Source organism: Tauraco erythrolophus, chromosome Z (genome assembly GCF_009769465.1).
Source record: "Tauraco erythrolophus isolate bTauEry1 chromosome Z, bTauEry1.pri, whole genome shotgun sequence".
NCBI lineage: Eukaryota > Metazoa > Chordata > Aves > Musophagiformes > Musophagidae > Tauraco > Tauraco erythrolophus.
This window is the reverse complement of record NC_141496.1, coordinates 16212334-16230730: the sequence shown is the minus strand read 5'-3', so window position 1 is coordinate 16230730 and position 18397 is coordinate 16212334. Positions and strand designations below refer to the sequence as shown.

At 39.6% G+C, this 18397-nt stretch overlaps 1 protein-coding gene across 1 annotated transcript in view; it reads left to right on the top strand.

Annotated features, from left to right (window-relative positions):
* The window catches only part of RICTOR (RPTOR independent companion of MTOR complex 2), a 98257-nt gene that overhangs the window by 54410 nt on the left and 25450 nt on the right, over window positions 1–18397 (top strand). The window contains exons 19-26 of the mRNA XM_086630009.1: window positions 3301–3347; window positions 5712–5847; window positions 6403–6602; window positions 7692–7818; window positions 15323–15487; window positions 15935–16011; window positions 16106–16184; window positions 17034–17143. Of these exons, the coding sequence (XP_086486135.1) occupies window positions 3301–3347; window positions 5712–5847; window positions 6403–6602; window positions 7692–7818; window positions 15323–15487; window positions 15935–16011; window positions 16106–16184; window positions 17034–17143 (941 nt within the window). The remainder of the gene's footprint in view (window positions 1–3300; window positions 3348–5711; window positions 5848–6402; window positions 6603–7691; window positions 7819–15322; window positions 15488–15934; window positions 16012–16105; window positions 16185–17033; window positions 17144–18397) is intronic.

Sequence of the window (18397 nt, the reverse complement as noted above, 5' to 3'; positions counted from 1 at the left end):
TGTGTGTTTTCTGGTTTAATTCTAACTACTTCAGTTCCTGTTAAACTGCACAACACCAGCATAAATGAAGATAATGTTATTGGAGTGGTCCATCATGAGTCCTTGAATGAGCAGGATCGAGATTCCAGTGTTTGGACTTAGCTATCTCATATGGCTATATACCTCCCTCTTGTCTCTGTCGCAGCCTTATGGCTGTGGAGCATCAGCTTTCTAACCATCTCACTACTTGCATCTTATGTAGTCTTATACTGGCTTGTTTACATGCTCAGATTGCATTCTAAGCTGCTAAAAGAACAGCAAAAGTGACAGTGGTCAGGACAGAGGACCTGCGACTTTGTTGTTGACAGTAGAGCTTCATACTTTATATCGCAGTTACTAGTGTAGTCAGTTTTGCTGAGCTGTATGTCTTAACAAGTGTGCTGTATGTCTTAATAGAATCATAGAATGGTTTGGGTTGGAAGGGAACTTAAAGATCATCTAATCCAAACCCCCTGCCATAGGCAGGGACACCTTCCACTACACCGGGTTGCTCAAAGCCCCATCCAACCTCACCTTGAACACTTCCAGGGATGGGGCATCTACAACTTCTCTGGGCAACCTGGTCCAATGCCTCACCACCCTCAGTGTAAAGAATTTAGAGAAGGATGTTGTGTGAGACAATGTTAAATGCTTTGCACAAGTCCGGGTACATGATGTCAGTTGCTCTTCCCTTATCCACCAACACTGTAACCCTGTTGTAGAAGGCCGCCAGATTTGTCAGGCAGTTTGCCTTTAGTGAAGCCATGTTGGCTGTCACCAGTCACCACCTTTTTTCCCATGTGCTTTAGCATGGTTTCCAGGAGGATTTGCTCCATGATCTTGCTGGACACAGAGGTGAGACTGACTGACGTGTAGTTCCCTGGGTCTTCTTTTTTCCCCTTTATAAAAATGGGGGCTATGCTTCCTCTTTGACAGTCACTGGGAATTTCACTGGACTACCTCACCTTCTCAAAAATGAGAGATAGTGGCTTAGCAACTTCATCTGCCAGTTACCTCAGGACCTGTGGATGCATCAGGTCCCATGGACTTGTGCACCTTCAGGTTCTTTAGGTGGTCTTGAACCTCGTTTTCTCCTACAGTGGGCGGTTCTCTTTCTAGTCCCTGCCTTTGCCTTCTGAGACTTGGACGGTGTGGCTAGAGGACTTGCCAATGAAGACTGAGGCAAAGAAGTAATTTGAGTACCTCAGCCTTCTCCATATCCCGGATAGCCAGGTCCCCTGTTTCCTTCTGGAGAGGGCCTACATTTTCCTTAGATCTCTTTTTATCACTGACATACCTATAGAAGTTTTTCTTGTTGCCCTTGATGTCCCTGGCCAGATTTAACTCTATCAGAGCTTTAGCTTTCCTAACCTGATCCCTGGCTGCTCGAACAATTTCTCTGTATTCTTCTCAGGCTGCCTGTCCTTGCTTCCACTCTCTGTAGACCTTCTTTTTGTGTTTGAGTTTGTCCAGGAGTTCCTTGTTCATCCATGCAGGCCGCTTGGTGTTTTTGCCGTTTCCTCTTTGTTGGGATGCACTGCTCCTGAGCTTGGAGGAGTTGATCCTTGAATATTAACCTTCTTGGGCCTCTCTTTCCTCCAGGGCTTTATCCCATGATACTCTCTCAAGCAGATCCCTGAAGAGGCCAAAGTCTGCTCTTCTTAAATCCAGGGTAGTGAGCTTGCTGTGTGCCCTCCTTGCTTCCCTAAGAATCTTGAACTCCACCATTTCATGGTCACTGCAGCCAAGGCTGCCCTTGAGCTTCACATCCCTCACCAGCCTCTCCTTGTTGATGAGAACAATGTCCAGCATGGCACCTCTCCTCATTGGTTGCTCTTATCACTTGGAGAGGGAAGTTATCGTCGGTGCATTGCAGGAACCTCCTGGATTGCTTCTTCCTGGCTGTGTTGTCCCTCCAAGAGGTATAGGGGTGGTTGAAGTCCCCCATGAGGACCAGGGCTTGTGAACATGAGGCTGCTCCTATCTGTCTGTAGAGGACTTCATCCTCTGGGCTTTCCTGGTCAGGTGGCCTGTAGCAGACCTCCACTACTCTGTCACCTGGCCCTGCCCTCCGTTTAATCCTGACCCATATTCTCTTAGTCAGCTCTTCATCCATCCCCAGGTGCAGCTCCATGCACTCCAGCTGGTCCTTGACATAGAGAGCAGCACCTCTTCCTCATCTCCCCAGCCCATACTTCCTAAAGAGCCTGTATCCTTCCATTCCAGCACTCCAGTCATAAGATCATCCCACCAGATCTCCATGAGGCCAATAAGATCATAACCCTGCAGGTGTGTGTGACCTCTGACTCCTCTTGTTCATTCCCTGTACTATGGGTGTTTGCACAGAGGCATTTAAGTTGGGCCCCCGATGCATCTGACTTCCTGGCTGGAGTGTCTGGAATTCCTTTCTGCTGCTCTTCAGGTGCTCTCGGATTGTCTTGATCAAGTCTGATATTATCAGATATTAGCCCTCTCCCACTTTGAGTCTAGTTTAAAGCCCTGTCGATGAGTCCCACTGGCTCATGAGCAAAGACCTTCTTTTCCCATTGAGAAAGGTGAATCCTATCTGGTACCAGGAAGCCTGGTGCTGTGTAGGCCATCCCATTACTGAAAAACCCAACATTGTGGCGGTAGGGAAGAACAATGTTTAATGCCATTTTTTCCTTCCCTTCCAAGAAGATTCTTACTAGTAGCAACAAAAATAAATGTGAAACCATAGAGGCAACAGATGACTGTAAAAAGAGAGGAAAATATAATAGGAAGAAAGGATAGGTCTAGAAGAGAGTATTGGGACTTGATGTGATCCTTAAAACATCATAAAAAGTATCAGCAGAGGAGTTCATTGATAAGCAATATTTAAGTGAGCTATAAGAAAGCAATGATTATTTTTTAAACAAATCTGATTGTGAAAACAAGAAAAAAAAAATCCCTATTATGCATATCAACATGGTTTTGTTATTTACAGAGAAGAAATTGAACAAAATTGTTTATTTTTCTTTAGTTTTTCATAGTATGTTGTTGTATTAGAATTGCGGCCTTTTGCACATAGCACGTGTCTGGCATTCCCTGTCCTCCTCTAGAAGAAAATCGAACAGTTCTTGGAGCAAGAAGTGTGGGCTTTTCAATAAAATAAGGTTTTTTTATAGCTAACATTAGATGCAAGAAAACTTACACTTGTAATTATTAGGTAAATATAACTATAATAGAAATAAGTAAATTTTAGTAACTACTCGAGGACTGATGTACAAATTTCATATAATGCTCTATTTGCTGTTTTTCTAGTGGCCAAATGTAAATCTAAGGAACTATAAAGATGAACAATTACACAGGTATGTAAAAATTATGTAGACTTCCTTTGAAGAACAAAATTTGAAAAAAATAGTTTTTAGTATTGCAGTAAACTATTCCTTGGATATGTTACGTTTCTAAAACTTAATCTATAGATAATAGCAAAACCGAAAAATTAGATAATTAGGTTGCAATTTTTTTTTTGAATAAAGGTTTTTAAGCTTTAGTCATTTCTTCTCTATGCCCAGATACTTATTATATTTATTCTCTTTACAAGAATCATACCAGCTTTGTAAACAACCTATTTCTTTTTAAACCTTAAAGTGTTACCTCTTCACTATTTCATACATTACCATTTGATGACAGTGCTTGACAAATTTTGAAAGAATAGGTTTACAACTGTACAGTTATACAGTTATAGCTTTCATTGAAAACCAAGAGAAAGTTATTTCTAGTTGCTATTAATGGCAAGAGAAGCATGTGTGATTTGAAAGAAAAAAAAACAAAACAACAAATACAACAGTACAGCTGTAGTTTCTTTCGTATCTGTTGGCATTAAATGTTTTTCAGTACTTTTGTGTAAGTGTGATAGTAATGTTACTAAGCAGTTCTTGGATATCCCTTCTAACATGAATTTCAGAAATTGTTTTGATTAAATTATTTTGAAGAGTAGGGAAGGTTATTTCTACATGAATTTGAGGAAAAAAACAAAAGCTAAAACATACATAGAAAGGCTCACGCTGATCCATTTTAAATTTTTACTAAAAAGTAATCTGGCTACTTCTATATAGTGTTCCCAGTGTAAGTATAGTCCTGTTGTAATCATAGCCGTAATTTAATTTTGCATTTGTTTTTTTCCTGTTATATATAATAAAATATTTGGAATATAATCCATAAAGGATATATAATCCTTTGGAATATATTCCAAAGGATTATATATTCCAAATCCTGTGGTTTGTAACATTGCTTCTCTAAAGTGACGTCTGCAGTCCTGGCTGTGACCCCCACACCCACCCCTCTACCTGCCTACTTGGGACAGTGTACCTGTTCCTTGGTTTTGTGCTGCACTCAAGCGTTGTTCAGTGCCTAAAACTTTAATTCCAACTAAATTGAGAGAGTCTAGGATTTAGTTAGTGTAAAACTTACTGACTTTGTTGATCCTTTCTGCAGGATTGTGGGTTAGATGCTGTAATGGCTTTAAAATGCTGTTGCTCTTATTTAATTATAACTAATTAAGCCCTGAGTCTCTTTAGTTTCACTGCTGATCATAAAAAATTTTCAGCCACAGTGTTTCTGAAGTGTAAAGTACATTTATTTGTCCTTCCATAAGTGTTTCATTGGTTTGTTTTGTTGGTTTTTTTTTTTAATGTTAGTGTTCTTGTGATGGTGTTATGGCTGTTAAAGTGAAATTTCAGATAATTTTTTATAGATTCCTTCATTTGATAGAGATACAGCTAGTGCAATACGCATACATATATACATACTTAAGTATACACATATATACACCCAGATACAAATATATAATATATTCATTGCTAATAACCCAGAATAAAATACATTTCATTTGACAAAATTTAAAGAAGCCCTCCGATTTCCTTTATAATTGGTGCTGTGTTTGGGGTTGGGGATAGTGGCTTACTCTTACTTTTTTAACTAAAGGCACAGTGCCTTAGTTAAGTTTTCTCAATGGTTGGCATATCTACCTTCAGACAGAATATTCTGTGTTATTTTAAAGCACAAATGTGTTTATTTTTTGACACAGAATTAGCGAGGGGAAGCTCTTTGCTGAAGACTGATTCCTGCAATTGCAGCAATGCAAAACTCCAGCTGTGTTGCTCATAATAATTTCAAACAGCCTGAGTGAGAGTGCATTCACAATCATTGTGTTATGCTTCAGAAATAGAAGAGGTGAAAGAAAATACTGTTGCTGAATAAATATGGTCTTTTCCTGGTAAAACACAAAAATGTATTTTTCACAGTAGCGTTAACTGTTACAGCTGAGGAAAGCTTATGTCACAGATTCTTTTTGAGATCTTTGTAAGTCTCAACAGTGTAGTCTTTGAAACTCACCACAGGATAAATTACAGCAGAATAAGTTATAAACATGAAAAGGAAGCTATGGCTTCTAAGAGCGTAGAGATGTTGAGTTCCTTTGCTTATTTTAAAAAATGTCATGGCATAGAAAACCCTTCATAACACACAGTACAGCTGCATCTCTGAAATTGTGTCTGGATAGATTCATTACTGCTACCTGCTACTCTTTTAAAAAAAGACTTAAACTTCTGAAAATTTATTGCCAATAAGGTAATTTAGTGATAATGTATCTTTTCTACCAGCATCACTTTGTACTATGAGACTGTCCTTGTCATATTGAAAAATGACAAATACTTTTTTGCTTTCCATAGGTTTGTAAGGAGATTGCTGTATTTTTACAAGCCTAGCAGTAAACTGTATGCCAACCTGGATCTGGACTATGCCAAGGCTAAGCAGCTCACTGTGGTGGGTTGTCAATTTACTGAATTTCTTCTTGAATCAGAAGAGGTAAGACTGGAGGTAGAATGAGTACTCCTGCTGTATGCCACTTAGTGGAAAAACCATGTTATAGTAGGCCTTCTGTAGACTTCAGGTGTTGAATCTAAAATGGTCAGTGTAATTAAGAAATAAAATCTTGAATTATCCAGATGAGAAATTGAGGAAGGTGACAATGTTTAAGTAGTAGTTTTATTAAATACAGCTTTGAGTGCAACTTAGCATTTGGAGTTGTTTTTTTAAATTTTTGCTATGTATATCCTTCCTTTCTCTACCTCCTTTCTTCTGATGTGCTGAAGACTTCTGTGCCGCTGCCAGAGGAAAATGTCATTGAACAATCCTTTTCCTGGAAAGAATAGAATTGGTCCTAAGATCTCTCCAAGCTAAACTCCTTTTGTTTGCCTTGAACCTTTTTCTTTGGTCTGAAGTGTGTTTGCAAGCCAGCATTTCTATTTTGTGTCTGTATTGTGTTTGTACATTTTAAGAAATTTAAAATTACTGATTTCAGTAAAGAAGGGAGACCCAGTTCTGTTACTAGTAAATGCTATTACTGTTTGTTTTTGTTAGGACGGACAAGGTTATCTGGAGGAATTGGTTAAAGATATTGTGCATTGGCTCAACTCTTCATCAGGAATGAAACCAGAACGTAGTCTTCAAAATAATGGGTTACTGAATACCCTTAGCCAGCACTACTTTCTGTTTTTTGGTACTCTCTCTTGTCACCCTCATGGAGTGAAAATGCTTGAAAAATGTAATCTGTTTCAGTGGTAAGTGTTTTTATTCTGTTGGAATTGTGCTTATGGGTATAATAGTTATGCAAATTGTAAACTGTGCATGAGGACCACTGTCCATAAAGCTGAAAACTTTAAAGTTATTTTGATTGACTTACAAGTAAAGATCCTCACTGTAGAGGTTTTCAGTGGTTAAGAAAGAGTCTTTTAGTCTATTGGTACTGAACAGATCATAGAATCATAGAATGGTTAGGGCTGGAAGGGACCTTCAAAGGTCATCTAGTCCAACCCCCAGATGTGGGTGATTGTGTCACAAAATAGCTTACTTTCTCCTGTCCACACCAATGTGACACAAATTGGTATCAGGAAGGATGATACTGTACTGAAAAGACAGAAGAAAAAAGAGAAAAACAAAAAAAAAACCCACCACACAAACCACCAAAAACTGGCACATATCATACTGTCTGTGAAATGTGATGACGCAAGTTGTACTTAAACTTCAGGCCAGTGTATTCGAGTGAAGCTGTGAAGTTCAAAATTTTGTTCAGGCATAAATAAAGTTACCTTTTTGGGGAGGTGGATTTGCTAATGGCTAATAACAGTTTATTTTAAATATAGTAAACTTTAAGGGAAAATTCAAGTGTTTTGATCTACTGTTTTTTTTTAATTAAGTTGTTTTCATTGATTATCAGAATGCAAGTTTTTTACTAGCTTCAGAAAACTTAGTCTACAATAAAATCTAGACAGTTAATAGAACTAACTTTATGGCACACTTTACGCACAGAATGTTTTCCAGTGAGGAGTTGTTCACAGAGCTTCATGAACATTAATTTTTGTACTTGTCACTAGTTAAAATATGCTGACAAAATTACTACAGAGCAATTATAAAAAATGTTGATTTGGAGTTTTTCCCCTTAACAGTTCAGTGTATTATTTGTTCCCCATTTGACTCTAATAGCTGTAACGGTTTAAACTTATTCTATTTCGTATGACAAATTACTTTGTATGCTGCATTTATAAAAATGAAAGTCTGATTCAAAGAACTTAACTTTTAATGATTAATTGAATAAATAAATGGTTTTGAGTGGATTCAGATACTAATTTTTATTTTCTCTCTCCCACCAGTCTTCTTAATCTTTGTTCTTTGAAGAACCAGGACCACTTGTTAAAATTGACCGTTTCTAGTTTGGATTACAGCAGAGATGGGTTAGCAAGAGTCATCCTTTCTAAAATCCTGACAGCAGCTACTGATGTAAGTTTGATTCAACTCATCTTCTATTGTTATTTGCGACCAGACATTTATTTTGTTATTCAAGGTGTGTGACTTTATTTTAATGCTATTTGTATACCTAGAAAGGTTTTTATTTTTGTGGCCAGTGACGAGTGGTGTTCCTGGCGGGTCAGTACTGGGGCCAGTGCTGTTTAACATCTTTGTTGGTGACATGGACAGTGGGATCGAGTGCACCCTCAGTGAGTGTGCTGATGACACCAAGCTGTGTGGTGTGATGGACATGCTGGAGGGAAGGGATGCCATCCAGAGGGACCTTGAGAGGTGGGCCTGTGAGAACCTCAAGAAGTTCAACAAGGCCAAGTGCAAGGTCCTGCACGTGGGTTGGGGCAATCCCAAGCACAAGTCCAGGCTGGGCGGAGAACGGATTGAGAGCAGCCCTGAGGAAAAGGACTTGGGAGTGCTGGTCAATGAGAAGCTCACCATGAGCCGGCAGTGTGCGCTGGCAGCCCACAAAGCCAACCGTATCCTGGGCTGCATCCAAAGGAGTGTGGCCAGCAGGTCAAGGGAGGGGATTCTGCCCCTCTACTCAGCTCTCGTGAGACCCCACCTGGCATGCTGTGTTCAGCTCTGGAGTCCCCAACACAAGAAGGACATGGAGCTGCTGGAGCAGGTCCAGAGGAGGGCTACGAAGATGATCCGAGGGCTGGAGCTCCTCTCCTGTGAAGACAGGCTGAGAGAGTTGGGGCTGTTCAGCCTGGAGAAGAGAAGGCTCCGGGGTGCTCTTATTGCAGCCTTCCAGTACTTAAAGCGGGCCTACAGGAAAGCTGGAGAGGGACTTTTTACAAGGGCATGTAGTGTAGTGATAAGACAAAGGGCAATGGCTGAACGGAAAGAGGGGAGGTTTAGATTAGATCTAAGGAAGAAATTTTTCACCCAGAGGGTGGTGAGGCAGTGGAACAGTTGCCCAGAGAAGTTGTAGATGCCCCATCCCTGCAAGTGTTGAAGACCAGGTTGGATGAGGCTTTGGGCAACCTGGTGTAGTGAAGGGTTTCCTTGCCCATGGCCGGGGGGTTGGAACTAGATGATCTTTAAGGTCCCTTCCAACCCAAACCATTCTATGATTCTATGATTCTTCTCAGAGAAATGAAAACTCCTGCTCACATAACTTTTAAATTTGCTGTGAACTTCACGCCTTGTATTGTATTTTTTCTCAAGAAATGAAGTCATTTAAGTAGAGACTTCTCTCATGTATGAAGGGGGTTAAAGTCTTTAAAAGCATAAACCAACTGTAATGTTGTCTAGGTCATTAAATCAATCATGAAGGCATTTCTTTCACGCACAGAAATGTGTATTTCCAGGAGTAATAAATAGGTTAACCTTCCAGTGGTATATACCGTTTTGATAGTGATTGAGGTTACTGTGGTGGAACTGGGTAGAAGCTGTAGCTCTTGGTGGTTCAGAAAGAGGCACTGTGATTTGTACTTCTGGATCAAAGAACGTGAGTGGAAAATGAAACACAGGCTTACGTAGACTTGGGGAAGGAAACTCTTGGACTCTTAAGAAAAGAGAAGTCAATCAGGTGTAACATGCTAGACAAGCAAGCACTGATGTCAGGGAAATGAAAATGTGTAAGTTGAAATCTAACAAGAAAAAAACTTTCACTACTTCAGGAACAGCTATTCCTCTGTCACCTGGACAGGGCAGAAGATATTCTAGAGTGGATACAAGAGGAAATAAGGTAGATGGCAGCTTTGAATGTGTTACTGTTTTGGAAGAGGAGAGGGAAAGAAAGAAATTGAAGATGTTTCTCTGAGATTGTCAAAGATATGATGATTCATATGAGTAAAGAGTGGAATTTTAAAATAATGAAGATAGTTGGGGTTGAAGGAATGACTCATTGAAAGAAAGGGGCAAAGCTCCCTACTGAATCATTTTGAAATAATCTTTCAATGAAGCGATGACTTTGATATCCTTTCTCCAGAGTTGTATTATGCCTAGTCTGAGCAAGAAAACATAAATTAGTATGTCGTGAGGACACATTCCCGTGTCTTTATTATACTTGTAAGCTCCTGTTAGATGGCTGTCAGTTAAGAGCAATTTACACCCTGGAACTCAGTTTAGCTGTTTCTACTGAGATTTCATATCAATGCATCATGCCACCTCCATCACCTCCCAGCCATTTTTACCTCATAAAAAGAGGCCATACAAGGGTGAAGAGCACTCCAGTATTTCAGTTTCTTCCAAATACAGCTATTGAACAATTAGAAAAAAGTCCCATCATGCTGTTGCAATCTCCTCAATGAAATATACAGTTACACTAATAATTTGAGGCATTTTAGTATGAATTAGTGTTTGCGGTTTAGATTTTGGGAAAAAATTCTTTATTCTGATATAGGAGGTATGAAGATTTAAATTCTATTTTGAGAGAGATACTTCCAAATGTTTTCAAGCATCACTACTTACACCAGAAGCTTTATGCGGGTAGAAATGGGTTGATCTCCTTCCAAATGTTTTATAAAAACCTACTTTTCTATTTTTCTTTTGTCTTTGTGGGGGGGGGGAAAAGCGAACCCAAAAATACCCCAGAATGTGTTCACCTCTGATACAGATACTGCTAGCTGTAAGCAGACTGGCTTCAAGCGGGGTACAGATACTGTCTGAACATACTGTCCCACACATATACAAACCCGGAATACAGTTGAGAGCTACTGCTGCTCTTAGTGATAGTAACTAAAAATACGATTTCCACTTACTTATGGTTCAGCTTGATGAACAATAGATAGCAAACACTTCTTATACTTCAGACATGAGTGGGATAGACATCACTCTCCAGCATCTTAGAAATTAAGAAAGCTTGTAGAACCCACAGGCTTACCCATTTCAGTTTCGTTCTGTTTGAGATTGTGAAAAGGATTAGAGATTATCTCATCACTGGCATTATTCAGAGAAGGCTGAGACACATTCTACAGACTCAGAAACTTAAGAACAAAAATTTTGGAGCTCAAACCTAAATAATTAGTTTTAAAGTTAGAGATCTTTCTTGCCAGATACACTGATACCTTCTCACATGCGTGATGTTTTAAGGTCTCAGCCTGTGTTAGTAGGCTATGGCTGCAAAGTTCTAATGCTTCCATTTCTCAGTCTCCTATTGATGCGTGGATGTAGCAGCATTGTATAAGGAAACAGCAGAAATTAAGTAACAAACTGTTTTTGGCAGTCTCCTGAAACGTAAAAGAATAGAAGTGCGCTTATGTGATGGAGTTTTGGTAGTAGGGGAAGAGTTGTGGAAGTGGCCCGTGTTAAGTGGCTGCAAAAGGCTTCCCCAGCTCCACAACCAGTTGAACACTGGTCTCTGCCCAGGTCAGACCCCCCATCCCCTCAGATCGAGACTGAGCCGATCAGCACCTCTGTGAATGCCGTATTTAAGATGAGGACAAAGGAGCCCAAACCAGGGCTGAACCTACACTGGAGAGAGGGGCTAGGCAGGTGCATTGGCCCCCTGGCCCCTGGGGTGGATGGCTGTCCACACTGGGCCACCGCTCCTCGACTGGAGATGGCTGCGGCAGCACAGCTTGGAGAGCTCCGAAGTGCCTCTCTCTCGGGGCACCTGCTGGACGGAGTTCGTCCTGCTGGGACTGTCGAGGTTCATTGGGCCCGGCTGCACCATAGAGAGGACTGAGACCTGAGGGAAGCAGCCACACAGACACCAAAGTTGTGTCAGTGTTTCTGGTGTTTATGCTCCCAATAGAAGATCAAAGTGTAAAAAGCTAACGCAAAGGATAAAACCTTTTGATTATTCTGGTATTAACTGTGTCTTTAGTAGTATAAGTGGTATTTTTGAACAGCTGCAATTGGAAAAACTACAAGTCTCTTCCAAAAACTAAAATATTCATGTGTGGTAGAAATAGTTGTCAATTCCGAGAGGATAAGATACCTCAAAGAATATGGAAATACTGAATGGACAAGAATTTGCATTGGCAGTTCCAGTGACAGGAGTAATTTGGAAGTACCTCTGTTTCGATGTTAGAGGAGGGTATCTGGGTTTCATCGTCTGGAATTCTGAAACTGCGGCATCGTCAACAGCAAAAGAAAACTTACTCTTTGTATTTAGCAAGCATGATATGAAAAAATTGAAACTTGGCACAGTTTATACCACTCACTGCTTTGTCTCATAAGGAGAATATATTTTTAAATACACTAGAGCTGACATTCTGTCACCTTGGACAAGTGAATCCCAAGATTAAAAATGAACACACAGTTCAATTCAACTGAGGCACTTACAAGCCCTTCCACCTTCCCTTTTCAAGGACTTCTGATGAGAACCTTGTAGGATGAGTGGAGCCTGTTTAGTAAACTTCTGGAAGGGTTTGTAATAATTCATAATCCAGAAGACAAATTGTGATTTTTAATTCCATATGCTACCTCTACCTTTTAAGTTCTGTTTAAAAGCAATAAAAATGTGTGGCACTGGGCGTAATTTCTGAAAAGCGGTGTTTTGTGAGGGAGAAAGACCATTTCCAATAAGGCTTCTTCCCTTCAGAAATTTTAATTCCCTGAGACGTTTTTTATGAAATACCGTATCTGTTTATTTCAAAAGCTGAAGGTGCTCTCTTTCTTAGATTAGCTGGGGTTATAACCTCATACTCCTTTTAAAGCTCCCAAGAGCTGTGAAGCAGGTTTGTTAGCCATTTTCTAAGGAGTGTCTCTGAACAAGGAAAGGAGATTTGTGTAGTCAGCTTGGTGCTAGAAGAGGAGAGTAGCATTTTGGGGTGACTATATGCAACAAAAACATTTACAAAGCAATAACCCTGCAGATCAGTGAAGGGGAAGCACATCTTAACCCAGTTCCAGATGTTCTTTGGTCATTCATGCTAAAGCAAATTAATTCTGCCTCAGCTGCCTTTCTGCCAGTTCGTGGTACGAAGAGCAGAGTAGCCAGTGTGTCCTCAAGTCCTGCAGTTCATGACCTAAAACTTTATCTTCATAGGTGGCTAAGGGGTAGACTTACCCTGCATCTCCTGGTGTCTATGCTGAGCTGTACGTAATCAGCTGAGCACAGGGAGCTCTAACTTGCTTCTTCTAAGGGTCTCAAAGCCCTTTATAGTAAAAGCAAGAATCTTCTGACAGGTGTAGTACAGGGCTGTACCTGTGTTTTTCATGTTATTCATGCATGAGGGAAAGAGGGGAAGGTCACTTTCCTCAGATATCCTCTACACTGGTTTTCCTGTCAGTTTTCATCAAAACTAAAAACACTACAAGGTTTTGCTTTGACCCTGTGATCTGGGAAGTGCAGGCAGGTGATGGTTGAGGTTGTGGCCCTGCTTGAAGACTTCAGAACTGTTGGAAATGCATGCAGTGGTTTTGCAGCCCCAGGTCTGAGGTTTGAACATCTTAGTTTGTTGAGTAATTGTTATAATGACCCTTTTCCCTGCCTTCGATTACTTAAAACCCTGTTCTGCTGTTCTTTGCACCTTTTTAATTGTTCTTCTTTGTCTTTCTGATGATGATAGGAAAACCAGAACTGTACACAGTGTCCAAGATATCAACATCCAGTGGATGTACTCAGTGAAAATGCTGATGTATTTTGTTCTGTTTACTTTCAGTGGTTTTGGTTGCCATTGAACTTCTACCTAGTGCTTCCACAGAACTGACTAATATTAGCCCCAAGATCTTTTCCCTGGGCAGAAAGAGCTGGCTCGGACCCTTTTGTGTGTGTAAAGCTGGGATTATTTTTTCATTTTAGCTCATTGATTCAAATTTATCTGCAGTGAATTTTATTTACCATTTTATTGTCCCATCAGAGTCATGAGTTCCTTCTTATCTTTTTGTTCTCCAAAGAGAAAATAAAAATTGTTCTAATTCTGTACTAGCTGTCTGGTAGATTAAGTCATGTTCAGGAAGTATTTCAGGAAGCGAACATTATTATCTTTTGTTCTCTATATCACAGTGTAGTTATAGCAGTAACAACTGTTCTTTATAGGCAGATTTTAACACTTGAACTACATGACACTGATTTCTGGTTTCATAATAGTGTGTTATTTTGTAGGCTTAATATCTACATAAGTGATCATTTCGGCACAATAGCTCTTGACTCTCATCTTTAATAAATACGCTGCTGGTTGTCTGTTCCACGTACAAGGCATACCACTGTTGGGGTGCAAGCCATTTCAAAATGGTTTTGCAGCCTAGGTCAGAGTTGCAAATCACTGTTCCAGTCTTTCTTGGTACGTGTGTTATGTCATTCCTGTCTCACTTCCAAAAAATAAGCCTCTCTATATTGAATAAGTAAAAATGTGCACATGATACTTGAACTTGAAATAATAAGACAGTTTTTGAAATGAGCTGTGCCTGTTCACATTTTCTACTCTCATTTTCTTTCAAGTCCTGCTTCTCAAGTATTTCTGGAGGAAAAAAAAAAAACTATCCAGAAGTTGTTGTTAACCTAGGTAGTGCTTCCCAACCTGGACCAATTCACCTATCTGTTGGAGTACAAATACTCACATGCATCCCAACATAGATTATTTATATTTTAATATATAGAAAATTTACTTGGTTATACCTATCATAGCCTTAAAGGTGGGCTCTGAAGACCTGAAGAAAGATTTGGACACATGATGTTGTCTTTTTCACCTATGCTTGTCTAAGTATAGATAACACCTTTCCTAGTAAGCATATATTGTCAGGGTTATTCTGTGCTTACTCCAGAGCACTGCAAATTCTTGTAGATGAAGCCTATTTGCTCCTATTTTGTGTGTATTTTCTCTAATAGAAAATAGCGTTAATGAGTTTATGCTATTTATTCAGCAAGTTTTGAAGAGCAGTAGAGGAACTGACAAGGTACTTACTTCCTTCTGCTGTCACTTGGAAGTGTTCATAGAATCATAGAATGGTTAGGGTTGGAAAGGACCTTAAAGATCATGTAGTTCCAACTCCCCTGCCGTGGGCAGGGACACCCTCCACTACACCAGGTTGCCCAAAGCCTCATCCAACCTGGCCTTAAACACTTCCAGGGATGGGGCATCCACAACTTCTCTAGTAGTAAACTAAGTGTTGGGAAGCTGTCTTATTATAGAAAATAACATTGTTCTGTTTGGAACGTTTTTTGTGGTTTTGAAGATCAGATACTTCTGGGAAACAATTCAAAGAGGTTCTAATATTTACTTGTTCAAGTTTTTTGCAAAACATTGTATACATGAAAGTATATGCGATTGCACTGGCCATTTACAAGATATTTTTTCTGCTAATGCTGATGACTTTATGTGGTGTTATCACAATGAATGACTAATTGATAAGGGCTTTCCATGAAGAATTGCAGTGACCACATTGATTGTGATCTCAGACTCAAATTTCTGATTTCATAAGATAGAAATAGCTGCCTAACAGACTAGTTTTAATACATAAAGTATGCATAACAGCTACCTGCTGTAAAATATGGTAATTTAAGTCTATTTTTTTAAAGTAATAACTTATTAACTTTATTAGCTATTTTGCTTCCATTCCAAAAGCATTTTCCTTACTTTTGCAGAGCTGCAGGTTGTATGCAACAAAACACTTACGAGTATTACTGAGAGCAAATGTAGAGTTCTTCAGCAACTGGGGGATTGAGTTACTGGTGACCCAGTTACATGACAAAAATAAAACTATTTCTTCTGAGGCACTTGATATTCTAGATGAGGCATGTGAAGATAAGGTGAGCATCCCTTCCCTTTTCACCCTCTTTTTGGTATGCTACTGTGTAAGCTGTGCCCCACCTCATCCCCAATAGCAAAATGAAAGTATGCAAAACTCATAGTTTCCTTTCTTGATTGTCATTGATAGACTTCATAATAGCTTAAAGACCCCCTTACTGAAGATACTGCCGTATTAATGACAAGAAAATGTAGACTTCTGGATTATGCCTACTTTTCAATATAAATTCAGACTAATTCAGCTATTTTGATCATTATACTTTCTGTGAAGTAGTATATATTTAATGACACAAGGTACTTAAAGTGTATAATATTAGGATGAGGTTAGTGCTGTTTGATACTTCCTCTTGTGAAAAACTTGCTGCTTCATTGCTGACAGATTGTTGTAATTGTAGTTTTCAGAATTATGCAGTGCTCAGATACTCCTTATGTATTTTTAATTATTTTAGGCCAATCTTCACGCCCTTATCCAGATGAAACCAGCTCTTTCTCATCTTGGAGACAAAGGCTTGCTTCTACTGCTAAGGTAAATGTTGACTATGCGTTTGACTTTACACTGTGGAAACAAATAACGTGGTGTGTTTTAAGTAGGATACTAACTGTCTGATGTTACTTTACAGATTTCTGTCCATCCCAAAGGGTTTTTCGTATCTAAATGAAAGAGGTTATGTAACAAAACAAATGGAAAAGTGGCAAAAGGTAATGCAAAGAGTAAAAAGTGTGCTTGGTATTAGGAGGAGGAAGGGTGTGAATATGCAGGCTTAGAAGGTCAAAGATTGTTAAAAATATAGCATATTCATATATGTGTATTGCAAATGCCAATACATTTATTGCTTCAGTGACTTAACAATTTTACTGAAAAAGGTTGACGGGACTCAGAGTCCCGTAGCTCCTCTGTACATGAGTGCTTCTGATTTACCCAGGCCTTTTATATAATTTTAATTTCAGCAAATACTTCAGGAGTGTGATGACTTTCTAAAATAGGTTGTTGCGTAAGGTCTTATATAGAGAAGTGTGTATAGGAATACTGCTTTTCAAGATACCTGTTACCTCTGGTTTTTGCTAATTAAATCTGGAGCTCATAAAGATAAAATTAGCTTATGCTGTTAGGAAGTAAATAGGAACACAAGACCATAAGAAAAACACATCATTTTCATGACTCTTCATGCATTATTTTGTTTTCATAATTGATTGAAGTGCTTGGTCTCATACCTGTTGACAACTTTTTTGTTAATTTATAAGCTCTCAGTTCTCTAAGAATACTGAAATGTGTAGTGAGATTATTTGGGTTAAAGTCAGGTGCGAAGTATTTCCTTCTTTCCTTCCTTTTTTAACAAATTTACTGAAATAATTATGGAATCAATTGTTGACTCTGTAAACTCATTGTATGTATGAAGTGCAGTAATTTTGGTGAGCTTCACCTTCAGATCATAAAGAAATTCAGCCTTCCTTAAGGAACTTTCAGTTATTCCTTCCTTATAAAGTACCATAATATAAAACCAAAATTCCCTAAATGTATCGTGTCAACATTTGTCTGTCTTCTTTTAGGAGTATAACTTAAAGTATGTTGAATTGATTGAAGAACAACTTAATGAAGCACTTACAACATACCGCAAACCTGTTGATGGTGATAACTATGTTCGTCGAAGCAACCAAAGGTAAATTTGGGAAAATGTGTCTTTGGACATAAGCTGGTGGGACTGATCAAGAGAGCTTTACGCTAGAATCAATGAGTGAAGGGGATACCAACAGCTTTGCAGTAGGTAAGCCAAGGGTTGGTGTGGCATCACCTGAGGGTGGCAGTGCTAGTGGGAGCGTTTACACTGCTCATGGGAGCATGAAGGGCTCGAGAGCATATCTGAAATGCTTGTACACCAATGCACACAGTATAAGAAACAAACAGGATGAACTGGAAGCATTGGTCAGTTCCCAGAGCTATGATATCATTGGTATTAGTGAGACTTGATGGAATGAGTCCCATGATTGGAGTGCTAGGATGGAGGGCTACAGGCTGTTCAGGAGGGATAGGCAGGGCAGGCAAGATGAAGGTGTTACTCTATATGTAAGGGAGAGGTTTGATTGTACAGTCCTTAGAGTTAGTGATGATGTGGTTGAGAGCCTCTGGGTGAGCATTAGGACGATGGGAAACAAAGGAGATCTTGTAGTGGGTGTCTACTACTGGTTGCTCAGCCAGGATGTTAGCTCTGGTGAGTTATTCTATAGGCAATTAGGAGAAATTTCTGGATCTGTAGCCTTTGTCCTTATGCGAGATTTCAACTTCCTTGGCATCAGCTGGGATTACCATACTTCCGTGGTGAACAGGTTTTCGAAATTCTTGAAGTTTGTGGGAGGTAATTTCTTGTCACAAGTACTCAGTGAGCCAACTGGGAAAGATGCCCTCCTAGACTTGCTATTTTTGAATAGAGAAGGGGGATGTGATGGTAGGTGGCTGTCTTGGCCACAGTGATCGTGAAGTGGTTGAGTTTAAAATTTTCTGTGTAATGAGAAGAAAAGGACAGGAGAGTTGCTACCCTGGACTTCAGGAGCGCAAACTCAGGAAGCCCTTTAGTAGACTACCCTGGAATTGTGCTTTTGAGGGCTTGGGAGTCTATGTTAAGAGCTGTCTTTCCAAAAGCAGAGGAGCAGGCAATCGCATTGTGTTGTAAGCCAAGCAAGCAGGGCAGAAGACCATCTTAGCTGAACAGGGAACTCTTTGTGGACCTCAAGAGGAAAAACAAATTGTATGGTCTCTGGAAGCAAGATCAGGCTTCACAGGAAGGTTGTAGAACTGTGCTTCATATATGCAGGGAGAAGAGAAGAAAAGCCAAAGCTCAGTTAGAATTGAAACTGGCCAGTGTTGTGTCAGATTACAGGAAGCACTTTTTTTAAAGTACATTAATAGCAAGAAGAGA